We start from the raw sequence: 13,048 nt of genomic DNA on the forward strand, positions 1-13,048 counted from the left end.
ACCATCCAGTTCACCTTGACTTATTTACATTGGACTTTGCAATTTAAACATTTTACACTATGCTTTTGAAAGTTATCTCGAAAGAGCATCATTCTTAAAAAACATGCATGTCTTCATAATTTGCTATGCATTGCAGAAGAGAGTTGATAGAATGGACTGTGGAAGACTCCAAAAAAGAATGTAATTTGTATTGCGAGGAGAGGCAGGAAGCAATTATCTGTGGTTGCTAGTACCTTGTTTTTTGCCAAATTGTTTTAATATCCAAGTCATTTCTATCATTTTCTTTGGCTCGAGTCAAAGATTATAAGATACTGAAATAGTGATATCAATTTTTTTGAAATAAAAAAAACTTTGAGGAATTTTTTTTTTTATGCTATATTATGTTTTGGGGGGCCGTACCCTCCCTGTCCTACTTTTTTAGTCCTACCTTTCTAATTTTTTGAGTGGGAGCCCTGTGTGTTTGAAATCATCTGTTTTCATATTATGCTTTACATGACATTTAAAAAATTCAGGATGTCCTAAAATATATGTATATAGTAAATTGTGAATGAAAGAAAAGAGCTTATGAATACATGAAAGTGTCTTAATAAATTTTCATGTTTTTCTTTTTATTTCTCAGTGGTCCTATTTCGTCTCTCCCCTTTGATGCTAGAAAAGGTAGCATGCTGACAGCAGGACAAGATATACAATATTGCCCAGTAACACAGTATGTATGATTGTGAATGTTACTATTTTTATGTGGTTATTCACTTCTTATACCACAATTTTATCTGCTAAAACAATGAATTTAATGTAATAACTTTTATCTTTTCTCAGGTTTGTGGGAAAACTTTTAAGACTCCTTTTTTGTCATAATGAGAAATTTGGAACACAGATCCAAAAAAATGTGAAAGATCTTGTTGCTCATGAAATGAGTCCAACTCTGTATCCAATTCTTTTTGACCAAACAAGAGCCATTGTAGAAACATTTTTTGATACTCAGGGGCAGGTAATTTTTTTTTCCAGTTATTTATTTGCTCAATTTTTAAAAAAAAAATTATAACTGTTTTTTTCAAACTTTTTAAAAATTTAATTTGATGTAAATTTCAGGTTGTTGTACTGGAATCAAATACTCTGTTCATTGAGCATATAATTTTTATACTGAAAAATGTTTTGGAGAATAAAGTAGACCACACTGCTGAACATCTTGGAATGACAAGCATTGAGGGAATGATGCTGGCAATAGTAAGGTATGTTTTCAAAGTTTTATACTCATTTATTTTGTTGAAAAAAAAAGTTGTGAAATTTCTATGGTTTCATGTTTTAAAGAAGAGAAATAGTTATCTACTTACTGAGAAGCAAAATGTAATTCCCTTTTTGAAAGTGTTGTCTGTCATAGCAGATTTTTACTGACTTTAATGCATTGGGATCACAGATTAATATTCCAATAGAAGCAGGACACTTTTACTTAATTGCTCATGCATCTGGTACACATTCGTCTCACAGAATTTTTTAACAAATTGGTTCATGCAGTAAAGTGTGTGTATGTATATGGATTGTCCTAACATATTTATTTCATCAGAGTTATGCTGTTATTTCATGTTATACTGGTGCTGTCATATGTCTTCCATATTTTAAATCTGATATGTCAAATGCTTGAATTTTTTATGTTATGTAAGTATTGTGTTGAAAGTCTGCCTCCTCTCTGCAGAGAGGCTCTTCCTAATGGTAGATCTGCTCACATTGGTGCCGTAAAGTTGGAAAACCACTACTATTCAACCACACATGCACTTTGTCCACATTCCTCTGTGGAATTTCTAATGAATCAATACATGGGGAAACATGTGTGAAAGTATATGCATGGCCCTAACATATTTATGTTGCCACAGTTGTGTTGGTGTCATATTCTTACTGGTGCTGCCATCCGTCTTCCATATTTTGAAATGAAGACTGCAAATGCTCGAATTTTCGTGTATTTTCCAAGAAGTTTAAAAACTGCAGGAAACCAACTTCAGCCGATTTCTACTGTGCCATCAACAGGGTTTGAACCGGAAAATGCTACTGATAATGGTGATTTGTGTATTCTAGAGCAGTGTTTCTTAACCTTTCGCAGCTCATGGCCCCCCCTATGGGTCACATTTTTTTCTCGTGGATTATCATTTCTCCCAGAAGTCAAATTACATGATAAAAAGGGTCTGTGTGAAATACGAGATGATCCAACAAACATGCATGATAAATCCACCTTCCCAACACATCAACCGTTGCTTTGGCTTCTCTCCATACTTAGCTGGTATTAGATCTTATATTATGATTTTCACATGAAAATCATAGTACGTATGTAATCGTACGTATATAATACATGCTTACGTATGAAAATCATAGTACCAGATTCCATATAGAGCAGTCCCCCTCCCTCCATTATAGACATAAAGACCCGGGTCATACCCACATAGACCCAAGGGTTAAGGTGCCCCTGGTTCTGTGAATGGATCTGATGAATTCTGAAAGTAATATTTTTCAACCATGTTTCACTTTTAAAGCTTTTCTCTTCACAGCTCTGACTCCCTTCATCACTTGTCATGGATCACCTTTCTTCTGATTTTCTCCCGTGGCCCCCCTAGAATATCCCAGGGCCGCAAGGGAGCCATATGGCCCCAGGTTGAGAACCACTGTTCTAGAGTCAATGATTCAGAGGCTAATAAGAAATTATATTCATTTTGATTTCAAATTTGAAGCAACAATAAACTTTGTATGTTAAATTTTGTTTTTATTAAAACAGTTTAAAATAACCTCAAAAGAAACTAGTTTTATCGCAACACAATATAGTTAGTGATCTCTCACTTATATGTTTCTCTGTTATAAAGCAATTTTCTGCTCTCCCAGTCAAAGATATAGGTAAATGATGATTATTCACTTATATATATACGCCTCTTCCACTTATGAATCTTTTTTTCCTTGTTCCTTTGCACCAACACACAAGTGAGTGATCACTATATTCATATTTGCCAACTATTGCGGAATGTCACAGTTTCTATGGATTTTCTACCATAAAATACAGAATTATGGTAAATTGTGAAAAACTATGGAAGTATGTTTTTCTTTTCAAAAGTATTTGTTTTTAATCAGAGATTTCTCTGAATTTCTAATCCTATCAAGTACTAAATCATGCAAAGACTGCATCTCCAAGGAATGAATATCAAGCTGAATTTGAAATAGAACAAAGCAACCTTGTTGTTGATCGTCCATGTAAAGATTTGCTTTGTTTGGCTGTCTGCACATCCGCAAGTTGAATCCCCAGGTTCGGCCATTATACAGAAAATGTTTTAATTGCTGAATTGAAAAAAAGCTATAAAAAAATGAATAAGAAGTTTAATAATTTATCAATTTTTTTCATGAAATTTTTCATGGATAAGTTCCAACAAAGAAAGTGGAATAGAGATGTCTGTGACGACTAAGCAGTGAATTTTTTAATTTTCATTTTCCTGTCATGAATTGAAATTTGAAATTCCTATCATTTAAAATATTTACCTTTCATTTTTTCAAAATTAGCATTAATGAGTTATCCCTATTTTCTTGTAATTGAAAACCTAATTTTAAGCATTTAAATGCAGTGAATTGCCTATATAATGGTACTGAAGGGATCGGAGAAACGTATTGCTATAAAGGGGTTTTGTTATAGATGGATTACATTAACACTATGAGAAGTGCATCCAAGACCAGAGAGTTATATTGTATGTTTATTAACATCATAATTATTTTCCCTGTATTTTAAATTTGAATTGTTTCATGTTTAGTTTTAATCTTTTTAACACTAATATCCAGTTGAACATTGATACTTGAATCATAATCTTTTTAATGTATTCCAATCTTTTATAGATATGTCCGTCATCTGGATACAACGTTACATGCTATCCAAATAAAAACCAAACTTTGTCAACTGGTTGAGGCTATGATGAGTCGAAGAGATGATCTAGCATTTAGGCAGGAAATGAAGTTTCGCAACAAGTTGGTTGAGTATCTTACTGACTGGGTGATGGGAAATAGTCATCAGATTGCTCCACCCAATTCTGGTGATGTTACTGCACTTACAAGGGAATTAGATCAAGCATGTATGCAAGCTGTAGCAGCCCTTCTGCGAGGTTTACCATTGCAGCCAGAAGAAAATGATAGAGGTGACCTTATGGAGGCTAAGTCACAGCTCTTCTTAAAGTAAGTCATGCATACTACTACTACGACTTAACGGTACATGCACCTCACATATACATAACTAAGTCATGAATAAAATTGCATGAAATTTCTTTGACTGCGCTGTTCCTTTCACTACTTCATTATCAAAAGAGATCTTTTTCTCACTGTAACTGCTATATTTCAATGATAGAATCATGTATATTTAAAAAAAAAATACTTAACACGTGTGAACAAACATATTTATCTAAGAATTTTTGTGTTTCGATTGTTTAAAAAAATCTTTATTTTAAAACTTTCTTAAATTGAAGAACCATAATAAGTTTAATAAAAAACGAAAAACCTAAGCGCTGTATTTTTCAGCTTATAATTCACAGATGTAAATTTTGCTACTTTGAGAAAAAATATTGGCGTAGTGTCTGCTACAGGGTTTTATCCTTTTCAATCATTATACTTCACTCAGAGTACGAAAAATATATGGATAATAATAGCACTATAACAATCATTGCACAAACATATTTACGTTGGTTCACAACACATTCAGTAGAGTCTCGCTTAGGAAGACAGGAAGGCAGAATGTCGGATAAGTGAAAATGTTGGATAATAGGAAGGTGTTAAGTAAAAGTTTATTAAACATCAAACTATGTTAAAATTTTACACATTATGAACCTAAAAATCATGTTTTACAACAAAACAGAAAAAATTGACTGATTGACTGATTACAGACAATTAACAGTTTCAGGATATTTTGAAGTTAAATACAGTATACTTAAAAATTTCAGTCCTATGATGATTTAAAGAAATTTTTGATCATAATCTGCTTTCCTGATGAGTGTCATTTCTTCGCTGCCAAGTCTTGCCATCTTTGAATCATTATTATGTTGATTCCTGTAGCTGCCTCTTGTTGCTCAATGTATTTAATCGCAGTTTCTAAAGCCTTAATTGTTGTGTGAAATTCGGAGAGGCTCAACAGTTGGTGCTTGATCTTGCTCTTCAATTTCATTTTCATCACACAATTTCTTCATTAGCTGTTTCATACTCATCATCATAATCTAGACGGGCGCTCCACTGTACAGTTGTAGTAACTAATTAGCTGCAATAAAGTCAGGAGCAACAAAAAATAGACACGCTCTCAACTTGCAGTTCTTGTTGCCAATTGATGCTTTTTTTTCCGGTGGGGTGTCAGATAAGCGAAGGTCAGATAAACGAGTCTCTACTGTACATTCAAACATGTACCAATTCGTTAGAAGTTCCGCAGAGGAATATGGATGAGGTGCATGTGTGGTTTATTAAATTAGTAGTAGTAGTGACATTTTATCCTCATGTCAAAAATTTCATTCATCAATAATGAAATCATAAGGAGTCAGAAGGTGGTGTTTGTGCCATTCTTGTAAAAAAATTGATTTTTTTTTCTACTGCATTTATTACACGCTGTTTATAAATCTTTAAAAAATTATTTTTTGCTAGTTAATTTTGAAGGTTGTTATCTATTGCAAGCATAAAAAAAAACAGTTGCAGTTGAGATGTAGCTGTGTATAAGAGTTTGTGTAAAGTTCACAAAGATTCTGATGGTTTTTAATGAATAAAAAATCCACAAATTACGTGCACTAAAGAAACACTTTATTTATACAATATTGGTTGGCTGAGGCCTATACGAGGGAATGCGGAGGTGAAGTTAGACAGAGACGATTGATGTTGCAAAGAAAATCTGATACTGTTGTACAATCAATAATGTTTGGCGGGAGGTTGTTCCAGTCGGTTATTGTACGAGGAAAGAAACTAAATTTGAAACAATCTGTGAAGCTGAAGTATGAAGCTGGAATTAGAAAATTTGAGGTGTCAATATGAAAATGGCCGTGGAGAATTTTAAAAAGGAAAAATAGTCGAGAGATATATCTACGGGTAAAAAGCAGTTGCATATTGAGTTGCCGCTTAAGTTCAGTGACGGAGGCAGAGGATGATCAACAGTTAAGAATGAAATGGGTGGATTTATTTTGAATAGATTCTAATTTGACTATATTGGAGAGAATATGAGGGTTCCAGATTCCACAGGCATGTGAGAGTATAGGAAGGATGTAAGTTTGGAAGCACAGAGATGTCTGAGGTGACGGTTGGAGTTTTTAAGGTTCCGACGAAGAAAAAAGAGTTTTTGGAGACACTTTTGAAAGAGGTAATCAACATAGAGATTCCAACGAAGGTCGGCAGAAATAATTACACCCAGATATTTATAATCAGAAATTTCAGTGATCAAACATTTCTATCATAAATTCCAAATATTTTTCACCTCCACTTTCATATTTTTGCTGATTGTTCAATCTCCAATTTTTGAAAGGAATGAACACATGTTTTTGATACAATAAAAGTTATGCAAAAACCAAGATTTCTCAATTTTCTCTGGTGTAGTTAAATAATTTTTTATTGATTTCAAATACAGTAATACCCCCTACTTACACTACCCTGAGTTGCAGACAATTTCAGAGTTACACGTATTTCTGAGAAAAATACATATTTCTGAGATTCAAGCATAAGCCTATTCTTATTGCCAAGATACCAGAAATTATTAAGTGATTATCAAGTAAGACTTGTTGATTGGAACATCATTCCTAATAAAGCTGCACTGATTTTTGAGAGGCTGTAATACACAGTAGAATCCAGACTTTCCAGCCTAATGTGGCCGAAGGGCAGGCCTGATAACATAAAAGTGGGATAGATAATCTGTAAATGCTCACTTCTTACCCCCCCCCCCCCCACCTTACCATCAAAAGCACCAAAATACCAAAAACTGCTCCTATCCACATTTTTGTGATCTCTTGGTACAGGTCAGTATTCTATACATAATGTAAATGTTTGTTATGTACTATACTGTATGTTTTAAAATTTTATTACAGAAAAAGGAAGTCCAAGAATATAAATATTGTTGCAAAAATTATGTGAATAGTTTTTATTTCTCATTTACTATGTCGTTTTTCACCTGTAAATAGTCATTGTCTTATGTAAAAAGGAAAATTAATGTATTTCTCTGTAAATATGGCCACATTAGCAACAAATGTAGCAAAGTTTAGTGACAGCCTCAATGATTTGGCAATGTCATGGCGCCAATTGACTAGGTAAGGTAGTCATGAACCGGATAGTCAAGATGCTATTGTATAAGGATGAAAACTTTGCCTTGATTTAGAAATGGAATTCCAGGACTTGTATGGTATCTGCCATTTTTACAAATGGGGTCACAATGTCATACCTGAAGTCCAATGTTTTGCCAGAAAATAAGAAAAAAAGTCATTGTGGTGCTCATTGATGACTATGCATCTGGTCTGAAACTCTCAATCAATTCCAACCCACATGTGAAAGTTGTTTTCTCACCTCCAAACGCAAGCAATCTATTTCTTTCTATAGATCAAGGTGTTATCAAAACATTCAACACAAAGGAATTTCATTTGTACAGATTTTATTGGACAAAGCTTTTTTAAGACTAAGTTGCTGTCACAAAGCAAGTTAAATTTTGTGAAGTCATAAGTATCATAGTGCAGGTCTGGACAAATTACAAAAAATATCTAGGTGTCAGAAAAAGATTTTTACCCAAAGAAAAAGGTCCAAAATAATGTTTCTTTTGACTTTTTCAGGGCATAGTGACCCTTTTTTATGTTGGCAGATATGATGCTATAAATTCCAAACATTTTATGCTGCTCTCAGCCTGTAATTTAGTAAATAAAAAAAGAAAATTTTAAGCGCCAATACCAATGTTTTAGTTGCCGTGGTGACCTGGTGCCTGGGATTTGTCCAGTCCTGCTATATTGGTACTGTGCACCTATAGTTAAAAGGAAAATATATTTTTCCTAAATTTTGGCCCCAATTGATTAATATTCACACGTTTTTGTATACAAAATTGTACCCGACTTATGCAAATTTGACGTGAGGTTACTGTCGGTCCCTTCTATTGCATAACTTTGAGGTATTACTGTGCTATTATTTAATTTATCCACTGTATACATTATTTCAAGATTTCTTCTCCAAAATAATTTGTTTTCTTTTTTGCAGGTATTTCTCATTGTTCATGAATTTGCTCAATGAATGCAGTGAAGCTACACCAGATGACAAAGATGTCACTAGAGCTAGGCTTCAATCATCAAAGCTGAGTGAACTTCGTACATGCACTATTCAGGCAATGTCCAATTTGTTGAGTGCTAATGTCGACAGTGGACTCATGCATTCAATTAGTATGTAACATCAAGCTTGATTCAATGCCTAGATTTTATTTATCTCATTATTACAAGCACCTCCTGGCTTATAAACATCCACAGTAACAAAAGTATTATAATATTATTTATATTCATTCTAATATAATTTCTGTGCATGACAATTTTATAATTACCAATGGCAACTAACTGATTAACTGATTCAAGGTCTGGGTTATCACAAGGATCTGCAAACTAGAGCAGCGTTTATGGAAGTGTTGACAAAAATTCTACAGCAGGGAACAGAATTTGACATGTTAGCAGAGACTGTTCTTGCAGATCGATATGAGCAACTGGTCCAGTTAGTCACAATGATCGGTGATAAAGGAGAACTGCCCATTGCCATGGCATTAGCTAGTGTAGTCATAACACCACAGATGGTAAGTTACTGTTGCAAAGTTGATTTCAGTTTTTGTATTTACTTTTTTGGAACTATAACTTCCTGTGTATATAATCTTCGCATATAAATGTTACTGCTCTTAGAAAAAAAAATGTTTCTATAATCCACAGTATATAATACTCACACATGCTGTAATGGTTGTATAATCATTACGTTATGGTATTGAATATTAACTAATTTTTAGTGTAACTTTTTTTTTCAAATAAAAGTTTACTTAACCACTTAGTATTTCAAGGTTATTTTGAAAATAACTTCCTAATTCATACTACAGTGTCCTAAACTGAATTGTCCTGTTTTAAGAGTCATATATCTTGGTGTTTTCAAGTTTGGATGAGCCTGATTTAACAAACGAGAAGGGGCCGAAAGTTTTATTTGTTGGAGATTGTTAAATCAGTGTCTAGAAAGTGCACATACAAGGACTTTGAAAAAGAGTTGAATTGAGGCAGTTTTAAATCGAAGCTGTTGTGTATCTTAAATGGTATTCATGAATGTCATAGATATTTTGCAAAACATTTTCTTTTATTTTTATTATACTTACTTTGAAAGCAAGTTATAGGGATGTGGCTCTGATTTAAACTTTTGTATTTCTAGGATGAATTGGCCAGAGTTTTTGTGACTTTGTTTGATGCAAAGCATCTCCTTGCTCCTCTACTTTGGAATATGTTTTACAAAGAAGTATGTTGTGTATTCAAAGAAGTGTTCAATTTAATCTTTCTGTATTTTTGTTTCTTCTTCTAATACAAAAGTTATGAGCATTAGCATATATGTGACTTTTTGAATGCTCCAGATGCAATTTGAAGTTGCAGGTGGAAAAAAATTCTAACTTTTTTCCCTGCATAAATTAAGCTTGATGTAGCGATCTAAAAATTTATAATAGTCTAGATAGGATAATGCAGTGGTTCTCAACCAGGGGCCGTATGGCCCCTCTAGTGGTACTGGGATACTTCAAGGGGGCCATGGAAGAAAATGGAGAAAGGGGCCATGACAGGTGGTTTGGAGGGCTGCAGAGAGCCAAGAAGAAATATTAAGGTGTGAAGAAATAAAGCTTTTATATTAGTGATTATACATTTACAGAATCCAACAAAACCACCCATAAAACCAGGGCTATCTTAGGGCATGGACCCTCCCGGGCCTCACTGCCTACATTTTACAGAAGGTTCCCTAGGCCCCCGCAGAATGGATTTTTCACAGAACCCCTCTCCCCATATTAAATTTATAGTGTGAAAAAACAAAATGATGAAAACCATATCAGGCCTCGGGCTGTCAGTCCCAATCTTGTGAGAGGTCATGCCCGGGGATCTTATGTCCATAAGTGACCCAACCCCTCATGATATTTTATATAGTATAATAAATTTTGAAAATAAGTATAAAATATGTAGGCTGTTTATTTCTGGCTAAGTATGGGACTACCATAGCATCACTTTGCCTAGGGAGGCCCATGATGTTGAGACGGTCCTGAATAGAACTCAGATTAGCGGGGAGCTCAATAAATTATAGGCCAGTGGTCTGGAGGCCAATCTTATTTGCAAAATTTTCGTTCATTATAAATTCACTGAAAAAATTAATTCAATATGTATAAAGGATGCTTCTAGATGACGGTCGAAGACTCTGGGTAAGACAGGGGAGCCATGAGGGGAAAAAAATGCTTCAAATCGGCCACAGGCAAAAAAAGCTTAAGAAACGCTGGAATAATGTATGAATATTGTATTATGAATTTTTGTGTTATAGTGAGATATCTTAAAAAATACATGTGATAGTAAACAGTAAATTGATTTTTATTATCATTATTAATATTTTGCTGGTATAAATGGAAAGCTATTTTTTAATCCAAAGCTTTTAAAACTCTCCCGTGAAAATTTCTTTTTTAAGTTAGCTGTGATTTAAAAATTTTTCTGTTTTTATGTACAGTATATATATATTTCAATTACATGAAATGTATGTTTGAATATTCATGTACTCAATAGGGAATTTTAGTTTTGCTAATTTATATATTGACTTTTTCTAATGGCTTTTTGCTATCTATTTTTTTTAATTGATATTGTTTGATTTTGTTCATATATATTGTTTGATTTTGTTTATAATATTTGCAGGTTGAGGTAACAGATTGCATGCAGACACTTTTTCGAGGCAATAGTCTTGGAAGTAAAATAATGGCTTTTTGCTTCAAAATCTATGGTGCTAGCTACCTTTTAAGCTTACTTGATCCTCTCATAAGTCCTCTTCTTGACCAACCAAACATTAGTTATGAAATTGATCCTGCAAGGTAAAGTTTTTGTTTCTTCAGCTTCAGATTTTGCTGATATTTTAAAAAATGTTTGTGTTGTCGTACCTAAAACTTTTTTTTCCCAGCATTTCCCACATATATAAGCTAGTGTTATTTTGAAAGGTACTTATTGCATCTTAGATAATCCAGAAGTTTATCAAAATAATTATAATCAATTATTGATTTTATCAAGCTTATTTTTCTTCCCAAATTTCCTTCACCATACAATGAAATATTATGGGAATTCATATATAGGATTCGTTTTTGATACTTGCTTAAGCTGTATGCAGACCTGCCAACTCTCCCGATTTAGGCGGGAGACTCCGGATTTTTTATCCTTCCTCCCGCTCTCCGGATTTGTTAAAATTTCTCCAGATTTTGGCAGAAAATTAGCCAAAAAATAGCCCATTAATTATTTATCACGAGCTTTCACGTTGTCGTGGCGTCAATGATTACTATCGTCGTTAGGGAAAACATCCATAGTCATTTCCATCGAGCAGCCTTAAAAAAAATTTCTGTGACCACATTTATGCAACTGGCAAAGACGCGACTTCGTTTTCGTAGCATTTATCGGCAATCATTTATGAGGGACTTTATCGTCATGACCTTGGTTGCCAAAATTCCTGTATAATCGTTATTGTATTCCATTAACAGCCGTGCGGTAAGCACGTTTTTTCGTTGGCAGCTTTGTAATTTGAATTTTTTTTTTTTTCTTCCGATTAAATGTCTTCAGAAAGAAAATATAAAACTTTAAGCTATAATAAAGCTTTTAAGAGTTCATGTACCCAAGATAGAATCACTGATAGCATCCACGAAAGGAAACACTTATATTTTATGAACAGTATGTAGATGTGATTTCTCTATTCTACATGGAAAGACTGACATGGAATTATATTCTGCTCAGGGGCAATGCTGAATCTGCCTTGGGGGGGGGGGGGAAGGAATGTAACTTTTTCTTAATTTATTAAAAAAATAATTTTTTTTCGAAAAAAAATTTTTTGAATTTTTTTTCGATAAGAGTCTATGAGTGTTGGGGGGGGGGGACGAGATTCCCCCTCGGGAGAATCTCCATTTTTTTTGGATTTTAAAAGTTTGCACATCTGTGTATGTAATCCTATGATATTTTTTTTCTCTCTCCTAGGTTGGACGAAGGTGAAAATGTTGAAGAAAACAGACAAAATCTGTTATCAATAACCCAGAGAGCATTCAATGCTATTATATCTACTGCAGATAAGTAAGTGAATCAGCTTTTTAAGAAACGACTTTTGTATTGAATAGAATATCTATTTCCTATCTGAACTGTCAATTTTGCTAAAGTGTCACTTGAAGTAATTTATAAAATTGCAATTTTCAGGTTTCCTCCGCAGTTACGAAGTATGTGCCACTGTTTGTACCAAGTTCTTAACAAAAGATTTCCCAATGTACCCCATAACATCAGTGCAGTTGGAACAGTCATATTTCTTCGTTTCATTAACCCTGCTATTGGTATGCCATTACTAACTTTTTCAGTGGGAATTGGTATAATATATTTATTTATTTATTTATAGACTCTCACAACAGGCAGATGCCCAATTACAGTGTTATTGGTGTGTTATATATATTTTATTATTATTATTTATTTTTCTGAGGTGATATATTTCTGTCTAATCAATATATTTTAGTTTCAATTTTAATTATATACATTTAATTTCACTGTTTGAACATAATTCCTAAGTATTTAATTTTAAAAATACAGTAGTAAATAATTCATTCAATTTTCGATAAATAGAATTTTTCCATCCATAATGTTTAACAAATAGGTTTGTATACTAATGACAGCTCTTATGTAAGTTTGCTGGAAATATGTATATATACAGTGAAACCTGTACAAAACTGAACTTCAAGAGACTGGAATACTATTCCGTTTTAGACAGATTTCTGTTTTATAAAGGTTCAAATCAAAGCACTGATCATCAAACAGACTATATTTTGGTTCTGTTTAAGACAGGT

General features: G+C 33.4%; 1 protein-coding gene across 1 annotated transcript in view; it reads left to right on the forward strand.

Moving 5' to 3' along the window:
- Nf1 (neurofibromin 1) overlaps positions 1-13,048 on the forward strand; it is an 89,555-nt gene that overhangs the window by 27,935 nt on the left and 48,572 nt on the right. Inside the window, exons 20-29 of the mRNA XM_089251236.1 lie at positions 620-706; positions 817-988; positions 1,090-1,229; positions 3,856-4,188; positions 8,200-8,378; positions 8,565-8,776; positions 9,388-9,471; positions 10,887-11,059; positions 12,201-12,293; positions 12,414-12,544. Of these exons, the coding sequence (XP_089107362.1) occupies positions 620-706; positions 817-988; positions 1,090-1,229; positions 3,856-4,188; positions 8,200-8,378; positions 8,565-8,776; positions 9,388-9,471; positions 10,887-11,059; positions 12,201-12,293; positions 12,414-12,544 (1,604 nt within the window). The remainder of the gene's footprint in view (positions 1-619; positions 707-816; positions 989-1,089; positions 1,230-3,855; positions 4,189-8,199; positions 8,379-8,564; positions 8,777-9,387; positions 9,472-10,886; positions 11,060-12,200; positions 12,294-12,413; positions 12,545-13,048) is intronic.

The sequence above is a fragment of the Pholcus phalangioides genome, unplaced genomic scaffold, assembly GCF_987345545.1.
Source record: "Pholcus phalangioides strain wild (caught in Gottingen) unplaced genomic scaffold, Ppha-v1.0 ptg000024l_1, whole genome shotgun sequence".
Classification (NCBI taxonomy): Eukaryota; Metazoa; Arthropoda; class Arachnida; order Araneae; family Pholcidae; genus Pholcus; species Pholcus phalangioides.